This window comes from Akebia trifoliata, chromosome 12, assembly GCF_017979445.1.
Source record: "Akebia trifoliata isolate Shusen 1 chromosome 12, ASM1797944v1, whole genome shotgun sequence".
Classification (NCBI taxonomy): domain Eukaryota; kingdom Viridiplantae; phylum Streptophyta; class Magnoliopsida; order Ranunculales; family Lardizabalaceae; genus Akebia; species Akebia trifoliata.
Genome location: NC_141386.1, coordinates 33,337,093 through 33,358,660, shown reverse-complemented (window position 1 = coordinate 33,358,660; position 21,568 = coordinate 33,337,093). Strand labels below are relative to the sequence as shown.

The 21,568-nt window shown below is 33.2% G+C and overlaps 3 protein-coding genes and 1 long non-coding RNA gene across 5 annotated transcripts; all 4 read left to right on the top strand.

The window, feature by feature from the left end:
• The first annotated feature begins 3 nt into the window (after positions 1-3).
• On the top strand, positions 4-2,385 carry LOC147389680 (uncharacterized). Its single transcript, XR_015170643.1, has 2 exons — positions 4-796; positions 2,058-2,385. It is a non-coding gene; the product is annotated as an uncharacterized LOC147389680 (long non-coding RNA).
• Positions 2,386-7,210: 4,825 nt separating this feature from the next.
• On the top strand, positions 7,211-11,386 carry LOC147389679 (bifunctional UDP-glucose 4-epimerase and UDP-xylose 4-epimerase 1). The gene is made up of 9 exons (XM_086418639.1): positions 7,211-7,621; positions 7,719-7,768; positions 7,876-8,011; positions 8,792-8,893; positions 9,065-9,292; positions 9,713-9,794; positions 9,878-9,960; positions 10,069-10,160; positions 11,045-11,386. The coding sequence occupies exons 1-9, from the start codon at positions 7,427-7,429 to the stop codon at positions 11,130-11,132; spliced, it is 1,056 nt and encodes a 351-aa protein (XP_086274765.1). The 5' UTR covers positions 7,211-7,426; the 3' UTR covers positions 11,133-11,386.
• A 2,200-nt stretch (positions 11,387-13,586) lies between these two features.
• On the top strand, positions 13,587-17,784 carry LOC147389678 (CASP-like protein 4A4). Of its 2 annotated transcripts, none has more exons than XM_086417610.1 (3): positions 13,587-14,010; positions 14,938-15,073; positions 15,220-15,664. In XM_086417610.1, exons 1-3 carry the CDS (start codon positions 13,760-13,762, stop codon positions 15,364-15,366), a joined length of 534 nt encoding a protein of 177 aa, XP_086273736.1. In that variant the 5' UTR covers positions 13,587-13,759; the 3' UTR covers positions 15,367-15,664. The 2 variants fall into 2 exon arrangements, with proteins under 2 accessions (XP_086273736.1, XP_086273735.1); XM_086417609.1 differs by lacking the exon at positions 15,220-15,664 and adding an exon at positions 17,587-17,784 and having other exon boundaries at positions 13,682-14,010.
• A 293-nt stretch (positions 17,785-18,077) lies between these two features.
• Positions 18,078-21,047, top strand: LOC147389677 (Thioesterase superfamily protein). The gene is made up of 3 exons (XM_086417611.1): positions 18,078-18,323; positions 18,415-18,561; positions 20,770-21,047. Exons 1-3 carry the CDS (start codon positions 18,078-18,080, stop codon positions 20,911-20,913), a joined length of 537 nt encoding a protein of 178 aa, XP_086273737.1. The 3' UTR covers positions 20,914-21,047.
• The last annotated feature ends 521 nt before the right edge of the window (positions 21,048-21,568 follow it).

The window sequence follows — 21,568 nt, the reverse complement described above, 5'->3', positions numbered from 1 at the left end:
ATCTTCTCTTCTTTCACCATTCATCTTGTTATGCAGGTCTTTGTGTAGAGAAGTAAATAGTTGTGCCTTTTTGGTAGAAAACATAATCTTCAGTTTATCATATTTTAATGGATCATTTTATATAGTTTTTGAGCTTCTATGGCTGGACCTCAGCTCATGTTGTGAGGATGATTTCCATGGTAAATATATCTTCACCAAAAAACCAGCCACCCTCATCCCACAGACACATGTAAACTAAACGTGGAATACCTTCTTTGTATGAAAATGAGTCAGTATAGATTGACTATTTGATACTTATCAAAAAAAAAAAGATTGACTATTTGACATGTTGACTAAACATCATGAGATCCACATGGAGAGCAGTTACGGTTTGAATTTAGGTGAGTACCATTTTCTTACCTAGGAGATCATCTCATACGTTCTGACATTTCTAGCCTTAATGGTGGTGCTTGTTGATTTAATGGTGGACTTTTGGATGCAGTTGCTTCTTCATTGCTAACATTATGAAAATTTGGTGCATAATTGCAAATGCCCATTTCTAAGTTACATATAACAGGGCCTTTTAGTGTCACTATTAATAGGTTCTCATAAATGATGTCAAATATTTTGTCCATATATTACACCCTGATATATTTATTTATTTTTCCAATGATCCTCAGTATACCAAGGATCTTATCTTTCCCAGTTATTTACTGTAAATACTCATGTTTTCCATTGTAGGTTGTAGCCTACACAAGCCAGGCAGGTCAGCCACTCTCTAATTGAGGGGGGTGCTTTGCAGGTCTGCAACTAGCAGGTATGTGTAGTCCTAGAAATCAATGCTAACCCAAGGGAGTTAACCAATTTTATTTTTTTTGATAAGTGGGGGAGTTAACCAATTTAACAATGATACTACAGCTTTTAGTGTCTCAATGATGATACATCTGTTATATACCATCAGCTTTTAAGGATCAAAAGCTCAACTTGTTTGTCCATTTTATTATAAACAAATGTTCTGTTTTTGACATGTTTCTATATCTTGGTATATTTATATTGTGATGAACTAGGGTGTCAGTCTGATAATAACAAAGTGTTCATTGTTCAGGAATTGAGTATGTTAGTATCACCTTGTTTCTATTGGAGATTCACTGGAGTGTTGGTCTAAACTCCCTATTTTTCCTCCCCCGCATGAGGGACCTATTGGTAACCCCTTCAATGTGCATTATTATTCTATTCTGATATTGCTAACTACATTTAAAAAAAAAAAAACCAAAATAGTTATTTAAATGAATATTATGGATTTTTCTATTTCAAGTCCACTTTTCATGAGATTTTTGTGAAGATGGTCTCTAGGATGTAGACAATTCACTGTGTGGTTGAATCATCGAATATGATCCCTCTATGGACCTTACAAGTGGAGTGCAAATGGGCGTATGACATGTATTGACTACTTACATGATCATACAACATATGGAAGTTTCAAAGTAGAAATGAGTGCCATTTCATGACTAGTTTGTTGATGATGTAGACAACACAAGCACACCGAGCCTCATTTCTAAGTTAAATGTAGGGATGGATAATTTCTTCATTAATCTCTCTCGCTAATGTTTCTTTTGCTGTCCATAATGTTTACTCTTCCTAGCCATTCTCCTGCTAATTAATAACAATAAAACCAGGGATGCATGTCACCTATGCTTGCATTGGCGGTGGAAATAAGCACAACTCAAGATGATATTCATAATCCTTTAAAGCGGTAAAAAAAAAGAGAAAAAAAAAGTGGTAATCTGAATTCATGAGATTTAGGCAATCTATGAAAAAAATGAGATTTAGGAAATCTTATTGAATCATTATTTCTCAAGTTCGATGATTTTAGAAGTTCAATTATTCGTTGTTACTGTCAATAAGTAAGCAAAATAATTGTTTGATAATTTGTTAGGCTCTTTGAATCAGGGTAGCTACTTTTCTTTGCCGAGTCTATATTTCAGTAAAGAATATCTGGTCTATTTGTGCCCCAATTTTGTAGGATTTTTTTTTCCAATTCGGATTGTACCTAAATTCATTTTTACCCTTTTTTTCAGATTACACTTGCCTTCCTCTATATTAGCTCTGGGGAAGCGAAAGGAAGAGCACTTTCCAAAGGATGGTGCGTGACAGTCTGACACAAAATAATTTATTCTTTTTTTCCAAATTCACCTATCTTGGTTTGTCGAACAAGGTCTCATGGTGATTTCTATATGGTTTTTGCTAAAATCAATTTTTTTTTTTTTGTTCTCGTAAATTTATTGGTGTAAATATGAACAAAGTTAAAAGACTGAGCATCCATGCTGCTGTAATTGGCTGTGATGAAGAACAATAAAAGCACACAGCCTTTCTCTTCTGTTAATAGATAAAAGAAAATTCTGGTAATGAGCTTGCATGTTGTGTGATCCATTTTTATGCTGAAGTTCTGTGTTGTTAATTGTGATCAAACTAAGTTTTGCTGTTTTGGGGCCCATTGTATTCTAAATTGATTTGCAGTCATATTTGTGCTCATATATATCGGGTTTCTAACACTGATGGATATAATCTGGTCAATTTTTTATGAGAATTCTGCGTGCTGTGAATTGTGATCAAACAAAGTTTTGCTGTTGTGGGCTCATCATCTTCCAAATGGATTTGTTGTATTTGTAGTCATATATTTTGTGGTTGATTTTCTTTCTTGTTTGTTCTCCCCAATTTTTCGCTTCTTAGAGTTTTCCCAACAGATGTACTAGGTTTTCATGTGATATTCAACTTATTCATGACAAAATATGCCTTGTGCAATTTTAGGCAAATTGACCCTTGAATTTACCAGATCGTTGATTTTCAGATCAACAATTGTTTTTTTGGTATACAAACTCTATGTGTCGACTAAAGTCATCTGACATTAAATGTTCCATGTCAGATGTACTCGGTCGACAAAAATTTTTTGGGTATGCAAACTCTCTGTGTCGACTGAGTACATCTGGCATGTTTTGAAAGATATCAGATGACTTTGGTCGACAGAGAGTTTGTATAAAAATAAAAATTATTGACCCGAGTCATTTAACATGTTTTGGTCAATGTCAGACGAAATTGGACACTGTATTTTCTTCAAATTTTTTTAACAAACTAACTTTCAAACATTCACTTTGAAGCAACAAACTTTCTTCAAATTTTCTGCAAATTTTAAATAAAAAAAAACACACATTCAAAAAATTATTTACAAATTACATTGACCCACAAAAAACAATCACTATAATAAAACAACCACGTACAAAATTACTCTCGAAGAGTGAATGGTTGTGGGTATCATAAACAACAGAAACCTTCCATTGGTTGCTGAGTGTAGTTTTATACCTTGCAATGAGAAAGGAAAACCACCACGTTTTGAGGTACTTTTCAATTTTTTCCCTTAGAAAATTTTCACCCCTTTCACAATCATATGTAATCCTAGGTGTTTTACTCAATGACTGAAGTCTGATCTTTGACACAATAACAATTGTACCAACAAATTTTCCAATATCCCTAGCTCATTAAGTCAATTTATCAAGGCAATCAAAGACATGCGAATAAATAATTAATAAAACATTAAAATCGAAACCACCATTTAATCTTTTAGTAAAGTAATTTTAAATAACAAAACACACTTTATCTGTGGTGAATACATCCATGAAATCAGGCTCTTTGAATGATTCATTAACTTGTGAATGTTCAATTGATAACAGAACCTATATTGAAATGTATATGTTAAATGTTTATTATGCATCATAATAACTAATAAATTTGGAGATTCAACTCAAAATCAATTGGCAATGAGTGGAGAGACCCAGGAGCTTATAAGGACATGTGAGTCAGATTGGGCCAAAGCACGTTGACTTATGAACTGAGTGATGTGGAGGAGAGCAAGATGATAAATTTGAGGGTTTTACTTAAAATCAATTGACAAATAATGGAGAGGTCCAAGAGTTTAAAAGGAGAGAGAGAGAGGGCAATTTGTGTTCGATGTGGGACTAAACTCAACAATAACAACATAAGAAACTAAACTTAAAAAAACAAAATCGTATAATTACTTACATAATCCCCATCATCTTGAAATGTGCATTGAACTTTGGATGCAAAATCTAAGTCGGTTGAAGTACTATAACCCAAGCAAAAAAACATATAATGTCGACCAAACTAAGGTGACAATTACCAAAGCATGTAGCTCAAAAAAGGGTGACATCTTCCAAATAATGTCACCCAAACTAAGACAACAATTTCTCAATAATGCTGACTTATTTTTGTCGATAATATTTGGATATTGTGCCTCACGTGAAGTCAACAATATTCTAAAATTTCATAAGTACAGGGTTAACATTAGGTTTTATGATAGACACGAAAAAATGAAACAGAAATAGAATGGAAATTAACAAGTTCGATTTAAAACTTCTAAACTATTGTATTTCATTCTCATTGTGAACATTTGATTGAGTAACAACCCTCCTTGTTGCATCTCTTGGGCATCATTCATTTGATTCAAATAAATGAAATAAATTGATTTTAAACCCTAAACATAGATTTTAAAAATTCAATATTAACCAACCTTCATTATTGAAATTGATCGAAGTAACGATTTATATAAGCTTTTTCAACCCTAAATGGAAAAATCAGACGAGTTTGTCTTCCTGCTTGACAGGGATTTTTTATTTGAAATGATCAGTTATAATAGGGAGTCCAAGTATTAAAATAAATGGGATCCATCCATCATTTTTTATTTTTTTAAGTGGGTGTTGATATCTCCAAAAACATGGATTTGAGCATCATTTTCCGGTGAACAAAGCACCAAACTAAAGGACAACTAAACTACTAAGAAAAAAATATATATTACGCTCATCACATGGACACGTCATCATTATTAATTTCCTATAAAAGTTTCTAATTTAATATTCTCATTAACAATAAAATTCTCCTAAAAAAATGTATTGTGGCCTAATTAGGTATAATAATCATTATTAAAAATGATAAAAATAGTGGTTAAGACTAATTATGAAGTATAATAATTTTATTTTATCATTAGATTTGAACTTTTGTCCATAGATCACAAAAGTCCTTATGGGGTTCATAGGTGGATTGAAATTTTACATTCCTAGAAGACTGGGATGGATCCCTTGCATATATGTATTCGTGCTGAGCATTATCATCATGGTTTTAAAACTCATTTTGACGTCTCGGACACGCAATTTAAAAAAAAAAAAAAAAAAGTTTAGAATTTGAACAAATCAAATCATGTCTTTGAGACAACTTGTCAACTCTTTTGTTGAAAGTCGATACCAAGACAACTGGGATGAGACTTAGAACCGTAGCCATCATGCATGATTTAAGCTATATCCAGAGTCAACTAGAATTCTCAACATGTGGGATATAAGCATATACTTATAAACAAATCACTTAAATAGAAAATCTCAACATGTAGGCAAAAATCTAATCTAAAATTTTCAAGATTGTATGGATCATTTTGTAAGAAAAAGCTTAGTGGCAATGTGACATAAGTATATATTCATATAAAAAATCTATTGAAAATTTTAAATTGGATTGAAAGGATTTGGCATGTGAAAGATGGGGATCCGTCAAAGATTTTCCACTTTAAAACTCATATTTTTTTAGTTGATTTATATATATATATATAGGGAGCGGTTGGGTAGCCCTAAAGTTTGCCAAGTTTGGTACCAAACAATTTTTGTAAATCACTTTTGATGGGGTTAGAAGTTTTGGAATATGCTGATTTTTTGTGAGGATGATCTCTATGGTGAAAAGATCATCCTCACAAAAAATCAGCTCATTTTGAAACTTCTAACCATAGTTTACAAGTTGAAGAATCGTGGATCGTCCAATTTTTATAAATCACTTTTGATGGGGTTAGAAGTTTTGGAATAGGCTGATTTTTGCTGAGGATGATCTCCTCATCGTAGAGATTATCCTAACAAAAAATCAGCTCATTCCAAAGCTTCTAACCCATATTTCAAAAAATGTTTGGCACCAAACTTGGCAAACTTTAGGGCTGTTAAATCGTCCCTGTATATATATATATATATATATATATATATATATATATATATATATATATATAGGGTCCCGTTCAGCAACAAACATTTTGACAAATATTTTGGCAAAACATTTTTCAAAACATGAGTTAGAGGTTTTGTAATGGGCTTTTGGTGATGATGATCTCTACGTTGAGGAGATTATCCTCACCAAAAATCAGCCCATTCTAAAACTTCTAGTCCTATTTTACAAGTTGAAAAATCGTGGACTGTCCATTTTTTTGAAATCATTTTTGATGGGGTTTGAAGTTTTGGAATGGGCTGATTTGTGGTGATAATGATCTCCTCACCGTAGAGATCATCATCACCAAAAATCAGCCCATTTCAAAACCTCTAGCCCATGTTTTGAAAAATGTTTTGCCAAATGTTTGTTGCTGAACATTTCCCATATATATATATATATATATATATATATATATATATCCCAACTTTTAGTGAATATTTGATACATCCATTGGGTTTTCAATCTAATGACCTAGATAGCCCTTGACCACTGTCTTTTATGAGACACTAATAAAGAAATGATTGAGATACCCATCTTCAATCTCTTACCAAAAAGCATTGTTTTAGTGTATTGTAGATAATTTTGTCAAGTAAATGAAGGGTTGAAAAAAAAAAATAATAATAATAATAATAGCGGTGCTGACTTTAAGATCGTACCTCATATCACACTTTTCTGATGTGAAAGTTTATAAAAAATATATATATATTTTTAAAAATAAAAATAAATAACCATTGCTAAGTAAATGGAAAATTTTACCCTAGAATTTGAGATTTGTTTTAGGGTGATTGGTTGATAGGAATCATAAATGCTTCTTCTCTTGTATCTCGAGGAAAAGCATCTACGATTCACACTCACTTCTACGTCTAGGTGTGTAATGTGATATACAAATCTTGAGGTTGACAGCAAGATTTTTGTGAGTATTTTGGTCATTTTATCAGTGATCCACCGTCAAGATCACGTGTCATACGCTTAAAAGCGCAGTATGCCTTTATCCAAAATAAAATTTCTAGGTGGATTAAATGATTAAAAGAGCGCGAATAGTGTTTAGTTATTCATAGTTAAAAGACGACAATTGAATTCTTGATCTCGACTTATTTTTCGTTGTTTTGTTGACTTGCTTTTCGCTGTTTCTATATATATATATATTTCTTTGTGATGAACGTAAGAAAAGCCCCAACTCCAATCTCCAACTTACTAAATAATTTCATTCTTATCCACTTCCCGATTCCCATGCCGTCTAACAAATCCTTGATTTGCTCAATTTGCCAAATCCAATAAATACTCTTCTCTCTCTTTCATTCTATCAAAGAAACCCTCATTTTCTCTTTTACTTTGTGGATCTTGATTTCTCTGTTCTTCTTCAATGGCGTCCCAAGATCAGATCATACTTGTCACTGGCGGGGCTGGATTTATCGGTACTCATACTGTTGTTCAGCTTCTCAATGAAGGTTTTAGGGTTTCAATCATTGATAATCTTGATAATTCTGTCGAAGAGGCCATTGAGAGGGCAAGAGGTTTAGTTGGTCCCGATTTGTCCAAGAAACTACAATTCCATCTGGTATGAATTTTATGTGAGAATCAAATATTAGTTTTTTTTAATAATAATAAGTTCCAGATCTTTTAGTGTTTCATGTCATCTCTGCATTTGATTTCAGGGTGATCTTAGGAACAAGGAGGATTTAGAGAAGCTTTTTTCTCAAACAAAGTATGTGAAGTAGTTTGGTTATCTTTTTAGTTATTAATTTCGAGTTGTTTTTGGTTTTGAGTGGTTTAGGAATCATGATTATTTGGTGGTGCTAATAAATGAGACAGATTTGATGCTGTGATCCATTTTGCTGGTCTAAAGGCTGTTGGAGAGAGTGTCGCAAAACCTCGTCGATACTTCGATAACAATTTGATTGGCACAATAAATTTGTATGAGGTCATGGCGAAATATGGTTGCAAGAAGGTGCGTATCGTAAATTTGCTTCATCGTGGTTTCTTAATGCGAATTATTCGGTTGTAACTAGTCTTCCTCTAAATTTTCTACATTGGTTAAAATTATTTACTGATCCACCAAATATTAAGCCTTTCTTTCTTGTTGAAATGGGCCTCAAACCACTTGCTATTGCAGCAATGTCATGCTTGAGAGTTATTTGGACTATAAAAGAATGCATAAAAAGAAATTTATTGGTGCTTATTGCTATTATGGTTTATGGATTAAACAGAAAAATACAAATGGACTTCATGTTATGGTTTGCCAAGTAATTCTCCATTTAAGGAGCTTTAGGCACCAAAGGAAAAAAATTATATCAACCGCATTAAAAACAGATATAATTTCACCAAAAAGAAAAAAAATGATTGAGTTTTTATTTATTTATTTATCATTTTTTCTTATAGCTTAATTTCTCTACTTTTTTAAATGTTTTACAACTTGGGTTTATGATAATCTCTCTGTTTGCTTGTCTTATTAATTTGATTTTCATATAAAACAAGTTTGACGTTAAGTTGTAGCCTGTGATACTTTCTATTTACAATGTATGAAGAAGGAAAAAAATCTCATATACCGATGATATTTTGCCACTCAATAATCTCTTATCTTCGATCTCCTTATTATCAAACTCAATCAGCACTTTTCAAAACCTTGTTATAGGATATATTCAGTGTATTTAGTCTATTGTGTTGTGTTTGTAATCTGTCTTCTTCGTTCTGTCTACTGATGTGAGCCGCATGATTCTGTAAAAAGTAGATGGTTTTTTCATCATCTGCAACCGTTTATGGCCAACCTGAAAAAATCCCTTGTATTGAGGACTTCAACTTAGTGGCGATGAATCCATATGGGCGGACTAAGGTATGTCTTTATTATCAATTGGTGATGCCTGCAAAAATTGTTTCTCTTAATTGAGATTATAGTAAGCATATAGGTATTGATGAACCCCTTTGGAATATGCATCTTTATTCTTCTAAATAGTTATAATTTCTAATCCTTCCTTACCTCTGCTCTTTTTCTTTGGCTTATTAGCTTTTTCTTGAAGAAATCGCTCGAGATATTCAAAAGGCTGAACAGGATTGGAGAATAATATTACTAAGGTATTTCAATCCCGTTGGAGCTCATGAGAGTGGTAAACTAGGTGAGGATCCTAAGGGCATTCCAAATAATCTCATGCCTTACATCCAACAAGTAGCTGTTGGCAGATTGCCTGAGCTGAATGTATACGGTCATGATTATCCAACAAAAGATGGTAGTGCGGTATGTAAAGCTTTGTTACCTTTTTCTTGATTTATTGAACATTTCTTTATTTTCTGGCCTGAAAAGATACTGGTCGGCATATGAATGATCCGAGATTTCATGTTGAATGAGACAATCATGTGTTTAAATTTCTTGAAATTTACACCCCAAAACCAGTTTGACTTGGTCAACATTGCTATCACGTGTTATGTGTATGGATTTTGAATTGTGTGATGCCTATTGCATGAAATCTTAGTTGATCTTGTTTGTTTGTGCCTTGTGAAAATGTGAGAACTCTTGCTCATTGTGGAAACTCTGAACAAAAGTCCTTGTGGTTTAATTTATGCTTCTGTTACTAGAACTCAGACATTATCACCAAATATCAATAACAGTAGATGAAATATTATATTAATAACGTCAATTTGATCTGACAATGAACAGATTCGAGACTACATCCATGTTATGGACTTGGCAGATGGTCACATAGCCGCTCTTCGGAAGCTTTTTGCAACAGACAATATAGGTGATTCCTTTTTCTGTTTCCCTATACATACATCCATACATTCGACTGTATTAGTTGTAATTGAGTTTTAAGGCCCATCTTAGGTTGTAGGGCCTACAATTTGGGGACTGGGCGTGGCACATCTGTGCTTGAAATGGTTTCTGCATTTGAGAAGGCTTCTGGGAAAGTGAGTATTGTCTTGGTGTTCCAACTATAACTTTTGTTTATTTTTTCAAATAATTCATCTAGTATACATGGGTTCCCATTAATGGATTTTTTTGTTAACAATTAATAGAAAATTCCGGTCAAGCTATGTCCAAGAAGACCTGGAGATGCCACTGCTGTTTATGCCTCCACTGAGAAGGCTGAAAAAGAACTTGGTTGGAAGTAAGTTAGCAAACTACAAAATTTATTTTTTCCTTCAGTACATTTACTGTAGTTCTAGAATATTTTGTTGGGGTTTCTACCTGTCTGATCATAATATACGTAAAAGTTATAAGCACAGGTGCTTAGAACAGTTTAAGACATATATGTTGGAATTGTAACTGGCATTAGACAATTTGTAGCAAGGCGAAGGAACTTTGAACTGCTAACCATACCTTTTTGCACTAGAAGAAGTAAATTTAAAACTAGAACGATGGGGATACATTAGAAACTGTAGGTTTTATGATTAACTAGGACTAAGACAAAATATATTAGGTGCAACTTTAATCCCCTTAATTCTAGGGACAAATCTCTTGTTAAAATAAAGGGAAATGTATGTATATGTATATATATATAAAGGGTTGCTTTTCTTATTAATTATCGAAAAAAATAAGAACACTGATAATGAGCACTATCGTGCAAAGCGAGGAAGGAGGAACACAAAAAATAATATGAATTGAGGTAGGAAGAAAAGATCGGAAACATTCCTTAACTGAAGATCTATAGATGGTGAACTAGGAGTCATGTTTCTGGTCTGAGTAATTGCAATAAATTGTAGGTGACGACGATGATGATCTCCTAGTTTAAAAAATCAATCCATGGATGATTACAAACACCTGAGATGAGTTTGGCTATGTACACTATTCCTTTTAACAATCTAGATGAATGGTGGGATCATTGGGTTGATTTTTCTACCTGGTGATCTCTCACCAATTTTCCGGTCCCACTCCCAACCAGACATTTTGTGGCATATTCATGGATAGAAAAATGTTGGAAAATCATATATACCTCATCCGTTCTTGTATTTTGTTTGTTGGTTCTTACTGGCAACTACATGCCATTTTCAGGGCAAAGTATGGCATAGAGGAGATGTGCAGAGACCAATGGAACTGGGCAAGCAACAACCCCTGGGGGTACCAAACAAAGCCCGAGTAACTAGTAGAGACATTCCAATCAATTCGTCTACAGATGTCCTCCTGTTCGCTCGTGCACCCCCTATTAATTAAACTCAATAATGTTTTTCTTTTTTTACTGTTAGGGACATTGGACCGACTTTACTGCTCCATTGCAAATAATTATTGTTGTTCTTCTTCTCCCTCACTTTGTAAGGTGGTAAAATCACCCTCAAATTGATAACCCCTGAAATATGACTTTCAGGTGCATGAATATGATTTGGTCATTTTTCTTTCCTTTGAGCTGGTAAATATTTTCGTACCCAAAACAAATATACAACACTACTGTCGACATTTCCTTAGGTGCAATCAAAGGTTGGGGTTTAGTTTTTTGAGGAATGCGTGATCTTATTTTGAAGGAATTTATTATTCTTTGAATTCCCTTTCAGTGTCATAAGAATGTGATGTGGATAAACAAAAACATGTGGGTGGGGAAGTTTAAATTTGATTGTTAACATTTTGTTTTTGGAAAAGTCTACGTAACATTGAAATTGACATCATTTGGGACATTCCTGATGTGGATGTATCTATAGAACGATAGACGCTTTTCATCAAGATATGAGTGAGAAGCATCGATGGTTCTGTGCACACAAATGTCCCAAACGATGTCAATTTTAATGTTACTCCAGCATGACTCCATGGCCTACCAACTTTATATATGGAACAATTGAGTTCTAAAAATCAAACAAACAAAAACAAGAAAGTGAAAAGTAATTGTGATTGAAATTGATGGTCTCTCCTAATTTTGTTTTAAAACTATATTTTTCCTTTTAATGTATATATAAATGCTTTTTAAAGGTTTAAATTTAAATTTTTTATTTTTATATATAATATTGAGTGAGTGTGTGTGTTTGGTAACACTTTTAAAGGCTGAATGGAAGTGGTTCCACCTTTAAAATTTCGACTTCAAAAGCTTTATCGCACGCTGGATGAAACTTTTAAATCTTGAATTTCTTTTTTATTTTTAAAATACCCTCCTCAAAATACCGATTTTTATTACTATTCGTTTTTAAAGGCCTTATTTTTAATTTTTTGTATCTCTCCTTCCTCTACAATAGTACTGTCAAGGTTTCTCTCATTTCATGTTTGAAAATCCTATATTTTTCATTTCGAAATTAACCTAGTAAAATTTCTCTCTATCGTTGATCTACTATTTTCATCCATTAAGGGACATTTTTTTTTCTTCTAATATCATATGTTTCATGCATGTAATTTCAATCATATGCTTATAATTTAAAATTTTCTAGGATTTTTTGAGTGCATGAGATTTAGGTTTTGCTAATTTTGGTGTTTCAAGAAAAAATGATTGAGATTATTATGATAGTCATCTTGGTTTTTGATGATTTTTAAAATCACAGAATACTAGTGTCTATTTTAGGAATAGCTTCAGAATTATATATTCCATAGATAATGAAGAGGTGATTAGGTAGTTCACATTTCAATTCAATTGGATAGTGTTTTGTACATCAAAAACCATTTTGAATACAAGTGATTTAGTAGGATAGTTAGAATCTTATGAGTTTTCTCTTTTTTGATGAATTTTTTTAAAGAAGTTTTGAAGTTATCTTTTGATGACTTTTGAGGGACGTGGTAGGGTGTGTAGCATTTCAAGGGCTTAGTTATTGGTGTATTTTTGGGTGTTTGAATTTTTGTTTGTTCCTGATTGTTCAATTTAACCTCCTTTATTTATTACTTCAATGAAATTTTCTCATACAAAAATGTAAATTTTCGTACCCATAAGTAATCATCTATACTTACCTTTTCTATGAGGTGCATCTATGTTAACTTGCCAAAAATTATTAACTTTAAGATTTGTAATATATGACATGGATGAATTCCATATAGCAAACCTATTCATCATCTTGAGTTTTGACAATATGAAGTAGATGTCAACGAAGTCAGTAATCCTTTAGTAGACTCCAAACCATCAGAAAATTTATAATTTTATAATGAAATATTCTCACCGTAAGTATAAACTGATATGATCATTTACGTAATCAAATTGCAAATCAACTAGAAAATGCAGGATTGTTTATTATTTAAGTATTACCTTTTTGGAATATAATTTCTCAAGTATAAATTTAATTTGAAAATAATACTTTTGAATTATTTAATTAATTAGAAATTGAAATTTAATATGCGGATGATTTCATTATACATAACATGTTATATTTTTCGATTAATAATTTATTAGAATTACAAAATGGTAATATTGTCAAAGTGACCATTATGTTTTAAAATTATGTTTATAACTCAAAATTTTTAAAAATGACAAGCAAACAACTAATTCAAAATCAGATTTCAGAAAATAAAAATTAAATTTCAAAAATGTTACCAAACATAACCTTTCTAAAATCGAATAGAAATTAGACTTCAGACTCCGGAAGTGTTACTAAACATGCCCTGAGACTTTATAGTTCTAAAATCTAGATGCCAAATTAATGTCGAATTGGTTTGTTCAACACATCACTTTCAGTGAAAGTTCATGGATATTTCTGACTATATTATTATATCGAACAAGGGGCACAAGGAACTTTCCTTTGAAGTAGTAGTAGTAGTTGAAGAAAAATATTTGATTAGATGAGACTAGCATGAAAGAAGACAAGAGTGATGAGAGCAATGTCTGGTGTATCTCCTATCCTCTACTCTCCGGCCCAGCCGCCTTTGCCATCATCTTCATCATTGACATTCTCTGTTGCCTCGACCGGTTATAGCTCTAGACCCAATCTCCACACCGTTAATCTCTTGTTACGTTCCTTTGCACTTCTTTTCTCGTTCATCTCTGTACTCTCTCTCGCTGTTCCTTCACCTCGAAAGAAAAGTAAACAGCCATCAAGCTTCATTGACTATCATGAATTAAGGTGAAAATTTTCATGTTGATTTCGTTTCAAGTTCATGGCAATTAATATCATCTAATGAAGTTTGATTCAAAATTATCTTGATCGATCCTTGAAAAGTTTCGATTTTTTTATATTATTAATTCTAAAAATTAGATGAAATTTTACAATTTCTCTTTAGATGAAATTTTTTAAACGTAATATAACTTGAAAGACTTCCTTCAGGTCTTTTAGCCCAATTCATTAATTTTGAGATCCATCAAGAATTAATGTTTTCTTGATGAGCCTCTTTTGTCATTTTAAATATAAGATTATTCTGGTGAAGAATTCAATGGAGAAAATCATTATGGATGTGAGTCTTGAGTCATGTAGAATATGCACAATAGATGATCCATCAATTTTGATGAACCAAACCGCACCTACCTGTGAAAAAAAGACAAACAAACACACAAGGATTTACGTTGTTTGGCAGTGTGCCTATGTCGATGGAATAGAACAAGAACAATCACTATTCTCTCATAATTCTTAAAACCCTAGAGATCTTTATTTATAAAATTAAGAGTTACCAACACAGGTAAAACTACTTAAAACAGAAATCCCCCAAAATAGAAAATCCTTTAAGAAAATATTACATGATTGCCAGGCTGACTAGTCAGTGGGGGAACTGCCCCCTGCACCCCCGCAACTCTGCGCAATATAATACAAGACATTTACACAACACATCCACCCTCATAGCCCCAATTGCTTTCAAGTACAAATGGCAATCACTTCATTTCTTTATGACATAAATTTGATGAAAATTAAGGTTTCACCGGATTATTTTATAGCTGTTTATGAGCACTTTTCCCATCTAATTTGTTAATTATATTACTGCTCGCAACAAGAAAACTCTCTTCTGTATCAAAAAGAATTTTTTTTTTTTTTTTTTTTGACTTTTATGTTTTGAAACAGGTACTGTTTCATTGTAGCTATTTTGGCTTCTCTTTACTCAGCCTACCAACTGTTCAAAGGTATATGTGACATTACATACAGAGGACTCATCATCTCAGACAAGATCTCAGACTACCTAAGCTTAATTGTTGATCAGGTAAAAGATGCTCTTCAGGATTTTTACTTGGGAACCATCACTTATTGTGAAATTCTGAGGTACACATACATCTGTCTGGTACACATGACGTGCATGCAAAGTTGATAAAACTGATGATTAGGACCATCTGATTGGGTCAATTGCAGGTACCAAGTGGGACCAACCTTTCAATGATTTGCCCCATTGTCCTGTTTCTCCCTTGTATTTACTGGTCTGGTATACTAGATGTACAGTCATGTTGTACCCCTCTCCATATTTTGAATCGGTGTTTTATGACACTGGATTTCAAATAGTCAGTCAGGTTATTTGAAAGAATAAAAGCTGAAACAGTTTAAATACAACTTTTTTGTTTTTAAAGGAGTTTGACCAACCTTAAAAAGGGTCCTTGGGCTCAATTTGTGGCATCCAAAAACATGATCTGATGCTTGGGTTGTAGAAGAGAAAATTCTATTTACTTTGAAAAAGGATCCCAAAAAAATTTATTTTTTACCGGTAAATTTCAATTTTAAGTTTGGGAGTTACATGAAAATTCGGTAGCCGTCCATTTTCAAAACCTTTGGATCAAGTTAAAAGAAAATTGTTTTTTAAAATTATTTATTTGGAACTGAGTTTTTCGAAGCAACTTAGGGGGCTGTGGTGTTGGATTGCTGAGATGGTAATTTGAGCTAAACAACCCTTAGTCTCAAATATGTACTTGTAACAAAATTTCTTCTCCCACTTGTTTTTTAAATCTTTAACATTAATACTTGGAAATGGTATTAAAAAAACATGCATATTGTAATTTGTAATTTCATTTTTAAACTTACTTTTAGAACAGTGATAATATGTCGCTCTCCTCTGACAAACACCCCCTACTCCCCCATCACAAAACCGTAGATCATTTGCTTTGGAATACACAAGAAAAAGATTTATGGTTTTGTTTATCTTGAGGTAAATGATCTACGGTTTTGTGATTGGGGCGTAAGGGGCTTTTGTTTAGGGGGCGTCATATTATCACGACTCTTACTTTTATGCCTTTAATTTAATTTCAAATAAATGCAAAATATAATGGTATAAATTAAACTTAAAATGCCCTTTATTTTATATGTTTTTCATCTGAGAATGGGTTACTTGGGGCTTGAACCCAAACCAGTGGGATGGAGAAGAGAATTTCCTCATTGAAATAGGATTTTTTGTTTCAATTGTGTGGGGTGTGTGTGTAAAACACCTACTTTTAATAACATTAGCGAGTACAATCAATTTGAACCAGGGTTCATGATTCATCACTCTAGAAAGAATCCCCGATAAATAGAGGGTTTGCTTAGATATGCTAAATCCTTTTGTTAGTTTGGGGAAAATTCTGAAATGACAAAAAGTATTTACTGCCATTCCCACAAGTCTGACGTGGGATGTGCACATAACCATAGATGTGTTTCCTTGCAATACATGTAAAAACCATCTAGGGTTATGTATGCATGTCCATGTCAGAATTGTGAGAATCACAGTAAATACTGTGTCACCCCAGCACAACTCTTTGTTTGGTTCGGTTGTGCAAGTATGCAAACTATGGTAAAAAAGTTTTGAAAGTTAAAAATTATAGAAAAGTTTTAGATTTATTTATATTGGATGTATATGTGAAGATTAAGAGGCATTTCAAAATGACATATTAGAATGTTTAATGACTCAAATTTGAGACAAATAACGAGAAAAGAAACTCATTAAAAGAAAATAAAAGAAACAAAGAAGAAATCTAGTTTTTTTCCATCTTATTTGATTTAACAATAGAAAAACTAGTTTGGATAGAAAAAGGGTAGAGTTATAATTTTTAATGCTCTTATTAGTCATTAGCATTTTTTTTCCTCTTCATTTCTCTCCGATTTAGGGAATAAAAAAAAAAAAGAACAAAAATTGATTCATTTTTCTCTCCATTATTTTTATTTTCCCTCCTCACTTAAAAATCCAAACAAGAGAATTAGAGAGAAATTAACTTTTTTTTTCTTTTTCATTTTCTTGTCATTTCTCTCACATAAAAGGAGTGGGTCTTTTTTTAAATCTTTTTTTCCTTAAATTTGAATTCAAGTATTATTATGAATTAGAGCTGGAGATGTTCTTTTATTTCCACCCCCGAAAAAAAAAAAAATTCAATTGGGTTTACAACTTAATTAGCACCAACCCAATATAAAATCGAGTCCAACTTTGAAGCACGCAGCCCACTTCAAATTTGAAGAAACCCCCCTCATTACAAGACATGTAGTGTTTTGAATTTATCTCACAGCCTCATTTCTGCCAAAATTTGAGTACCACCTTGAAAATATCACATGTAATCCAATGGAAAGAGTTTCTTCAAAATATTAAAGCCGACTGCCTGTTTCAAAGTATTTTTTCCTATAAACCATCTCGATGTGACCAATTTGACAAGTTTTCGGTCCAATCATGGACTCGATCATTGAATTTATAAATGACTTGAATTAGCTATAAGTAGAGATTTAAAACAACTTTATGTTTCTAAAATTTGACATTGTTTTGTTAAACAGTTGGTGTGCTACCTCCTCATCTCATCATCTTCAGTCTCTGTGATCGCCATCCAACGTATTGGGATCGAGCAATATACATCACTTTGGAAGGCTTCCATTATCTCACTCACCATGTCCTTTGCTGCTTTCGTTGTTATTGCAGCTTCTGCTCTCTTGTCTGGCTATAAACTCTGCAAGAGAATCATTTGGTGATCCCTAACTTTTTTTGTTTTGGTTTGTGTGTGGGTATTATTAGATAAAATAAAGGCCCATTTCATAGACTCTTAAGGATCTATATTAAATTTCAATAAAAATCATCATTTAGAAATTATATGGTTTTGGTATAATTTAAGATTTTATAATACCAACTATTTCACATTCTAACCCAAGAGGCTTTGATTGTGACATAAATCCCCTCGAAAAAAAAATTGGTTTTTTTTTTAAAGAGTAATTAAGGCTACCAAAGTACCAAACCAAAGATTGTTTCAAATCGATCGATTACCGCTTTAGAGATGGGCGAACCCTCGACCCCCAAAATTGTCTCCTCTCCTTCAAACACCATTACAGAATCAGAAAATGATGATCAACCTCCATCGTTCTTGGTAACCAAGAGGTTATTTCAGAGTGCTGGAACGAAACTTCCAGAAGGTTATGCGAAAAAGGATTCTTACTCCGATCTGATTCGTGGCCTTCTCAAGGCTCATCGGATCCAACGCGGCAGAATCATCTGTTTTCTCACAGTGAAGCCACCTGTAATTGTATGATATATTCACTTTTTCTCAATAATTCTAATGTGAAATTTTGATTTCTGTTGTTGTTCACGTTTTGGTTTTCTTCAATTGTTTGAAGAACGTTTACGGTTCGTTGCATGGAGGCGCAGTGGCGGCAATTGCAGAATTGGTGGCGATGGCGTGTGTGAGAACTGTGATTGGAGATGAACAGGAGTTGTTTTTGGGGGAATGTGCCATGTCTTATCTCTCTGCTGCACTTGTAAATGTGAGTACAATAGTTTTATTGATTTTAGTTCTTACTTGTTATTTGGTATAAATTAAGTTCTCCTTGGCATAATTTTAATATTACAATCTGAAAAATAATAATAAAAATTGATCCTCAAACTTCACTTACTATGTGATTCTCTAGCTTCAAATTGTGTCAATTTGTAGTATAAATAATATGGCAAACTTACTTGGTGTATGTGATGTACGGGTGTTGCACATGCCCCCAGACTAGTCCTTGGACAAGATCATGGTCTATGGATTGGGCAAAGCCCAGATACAGACCCGATCCATTGTCTACAGGGATACCCAATTATCAAATATATATATATACACACACGACAAGATGTACTAAATAATGATTTTTTTTAAAAGGTGGATCTTGGGTATAACATCTCTATCACACATTTTTCTACGCAAAATTAATATCTAGATAGACTGATAATGATTAATATTTGGCTGAATTTATTAAAAGCATGTTTATATTTGAGTCATAGGATGTCGGGACATGATGGCTGTGTTATAGTGGTTCTTCATGGATATGGTGTGCAAAATGAATGCATGCTTGGTAAAGATAGGGAGTCACTATTTCAACCCATCGAAAAAATTTAGGTTTCTATTGTTCTTAGCGAGTTTTGGGTACTAGGGATGTTTTCAAATTTTTGCAAAAGATAAAAATTCATCTTAGTCCAGAGAGTTTTTAAAGTGGTTGTGTTTAGTTGGTTTTGTGGGCAATCTTTTATATTATAATTGTGGTTTGTTTGGCTGCTATATAATTTTGATCTTCTAATGAAGTTAGGATCTTTGTCAAAATGCCATTGGACTCCTAAGAGCTTCTCTTTTCTCATTAAACACTAATTAGTGTGACAAATCTTGACTTTAATCTCTCTCATTTTTTCTCGCTTGCATGATCATGATTTCCCTGATTAGTGTGGCATTCTGATGGTTGATTATATATTTTATCAAATTAGACTTACTGTTAAGGATGTCAAAGGAAAAGTTAAATGGACATTTATATTAGATTGTACTATTGGAGATGTGTAGTACTGTAGAAGGTAACCCTTGTAGAATTGAAGATTATGCACAACTTGTGGTGGGGGTGGTATGGGATATAGGAGAGAACATTTCTGACCTGCTAAAGAAAAAAAAATCTTTTACAGTCTCATTGGTGATGGATGTTGAGTCAGAACTCTATTATGACTCTTTGATCAGAATATGAGAAGAGGGAATAGAATTCATACTTTTAGGATTGAAAATAATTGAGTTGACATTGCCCTTTGGTTGCATATGTTGTCTGAATTCTCCTTCGCCCTCTGTTGTTTGTTGGCTGTATGGGTGCTCTTCTCAAGAACTTCCGGACAGAATCATAAATGCCTCTCGAGACAATACATCTAATAGTGGGGTTCAAAGTGATATCCATTTTTTTTATAAACCCATTGAAAATTTTAAGGTGCACCATCTACCATTTCAGTACATTTAGGATCATTTCCAACAAACAATAGGCTTCTCTATATGAGGGTTACAGTTTTCCATGTGAGTTTCCGCTCTAGAGTCTAGAGGTGTAGCATATGTTTCTGTGGTTATTTATTTTATTTTATTTTTGTCAATGAATGGGATAGACTCTGGAAAGGCTGGACAAAGGAATCAAGGCTCAAAGTTTGCCAATAAACTTAATAGCAAAATTGTTCCATATTGAATATATAAATGAATCGTGACCCCTGAAAGCCAAAGGTGTCCTTGGAGTGACCTCGTAGTTCCGACAGTGGAGACAATGGGGTCAGTCTATAAGTTTTCCTTTCTTTTTCCATATTTTGCTCAAAGTGTTGAAAGAAGGCAGTCATCAAGCTGTTCGTATGGGCTTATTAATTTGATCCCTTCTCTAGGGATCCTAGCTGAGAAAACCCTAGGAGAGCTGCCAACTCCAACTACCATCACAAAATTATTCCATGATGAATAGATTAACAAACATAAGATCCGCTTTTTTATAGATTTGAATAAGCATAATTCTCAATAATTCTTCTACAGCTTGTCGGAAGTTTAATTGGAATTTGGACTATTGTACAATCCAAAGATAAGAAAACATTGGATTTGCAATGTAATCTATGTGGTTGCCAAATTCTTCGCATATTGCGCAACCTAGAAATGTCCTGTAGATGGTATAGTGAATGATGCATGTTATAATTCCATTGCATCTTCTTTGGTCTCACAGGTTGAACTGGAAGTTGAAGGATGCATAGTGAGGCACGGAAGAAATGTGACTGTAACCTCTGTCGAGTTCAAGGTCAAGGGAACTAGGAAGGTGGTTTACATCGCTCGTGCTACCTTCTATTGCATGCCCATAGCAAAATTGTGAACTGTACATGGTTTGATAAACTTAGGGAATAAACAATCTTCTTTTATTAAACATGAAATATTTTCATCCCGACAGACTGGATATTGTAATGGGAGTTTTATGAACTTGCTGGTATAGAAGACCTATTTCTGTCATGTGCAGATAAGAAAGGCAGTTTATGTGCCATGGTCATAAATTTTCTTCATATAAAAGAACCAGCATTTTATTTACCTGAACTATTATAAGGTAAGGGTATCTAACCCTAAAGTTCATTTGTAAAATTGCACTAACATGCTATCATGTATTTCTATCCTTACTGGCCATTGAGACCACAATGATAATGGTTTACAGTTCATGGAAAGAGCGCAATAGCCGCACCTTCATTGGAAGAGGGAAGGATGTGAGGAAGCGATTTCAGATATTTCAGGTCTTGTATTTTGTTGGTCCAAAGTGTTCAAGGAGTTTAGAGGGATTTTCTTACAAGATTTTGTTGGTAATTGGGATAGGGTGTCATATTGCTATTGAAAAGGATCTTTTGTATTGGTTCTCCCTAGTTGGTCATCGAAACCCTTCTGTGGCACGCCCATAGCAAAATTGTCATTGTGTATTCATTATATGTAGAAAAAGAAACTTTACCATGTAAATTCAACAGAGAAATGGCCTTTGTGAACTTGAA

Bases quoted from the DNA above. Each gene is read 5' to 3' on its own strand.
- LOC147389679 (XM_086418639.1), top strand. From the start codon at position 7,427: ATGGCGTCCCAAGATCAGATCATACTTGTCACTGGCGGGGCTGGATTT. The intron at 7,622-7,718 runs GTATGAATTTTA...ATTTGATTTCAG, and splicing joins AGAAACTACAATTCCATCTG to GGTGATCTTAGGAACAAGGA. The intron at 7,769-7,875 runs GTATGTGAAGTA...TAAATGAGACAG, and splicing joins AAGCTTTTTTCTCAAACAAA to ATTTGATGCTGTGATCCATT.
- LOC147389678 (XM_086417609.1), top strand. From the start codon at position 13,760: ATGAGAGCAATGTCTGGTGTATCTCCTATCCTCTACTCTCCGGCCCAG. The intron at 14,011-14,937 runs GTGAAAATTTTC...GTTTTGAAACAG, and splicing joins ATTGACTATCATGAATTAAG to GTACTGTTTCATTGTAGCTA. The intron at 15,074-17,586 runs GTAAAAGATGCT...TTTGTTAAACAG, and splicing joins TAAGCTTAATTGTTGATCAG to TTGGTGTGCTACCTCCTCAT.
- LOC147389677 (XM_086417611.1), top strand. From the start codon at position 18,078: ATGGGCGAACCCTCGACCCCCAAAATTGTCTCCTCTCCTTCAAACACC. The intron at 18,324-18,414 runs GTATGATATATT...AATTGTTTGAAG, and splicing joins CAGTGAAGCCACCTGTAATT to AACGTTTACGGTTCGTTGCA. The intron at 18,562-20,769 runs GTGAGTACAATA...TTGGTCTCACAG, and splicing joins TCTCTGCTGCACTTGTAAAT to GTTGAACTGGAAGTTGAAGG.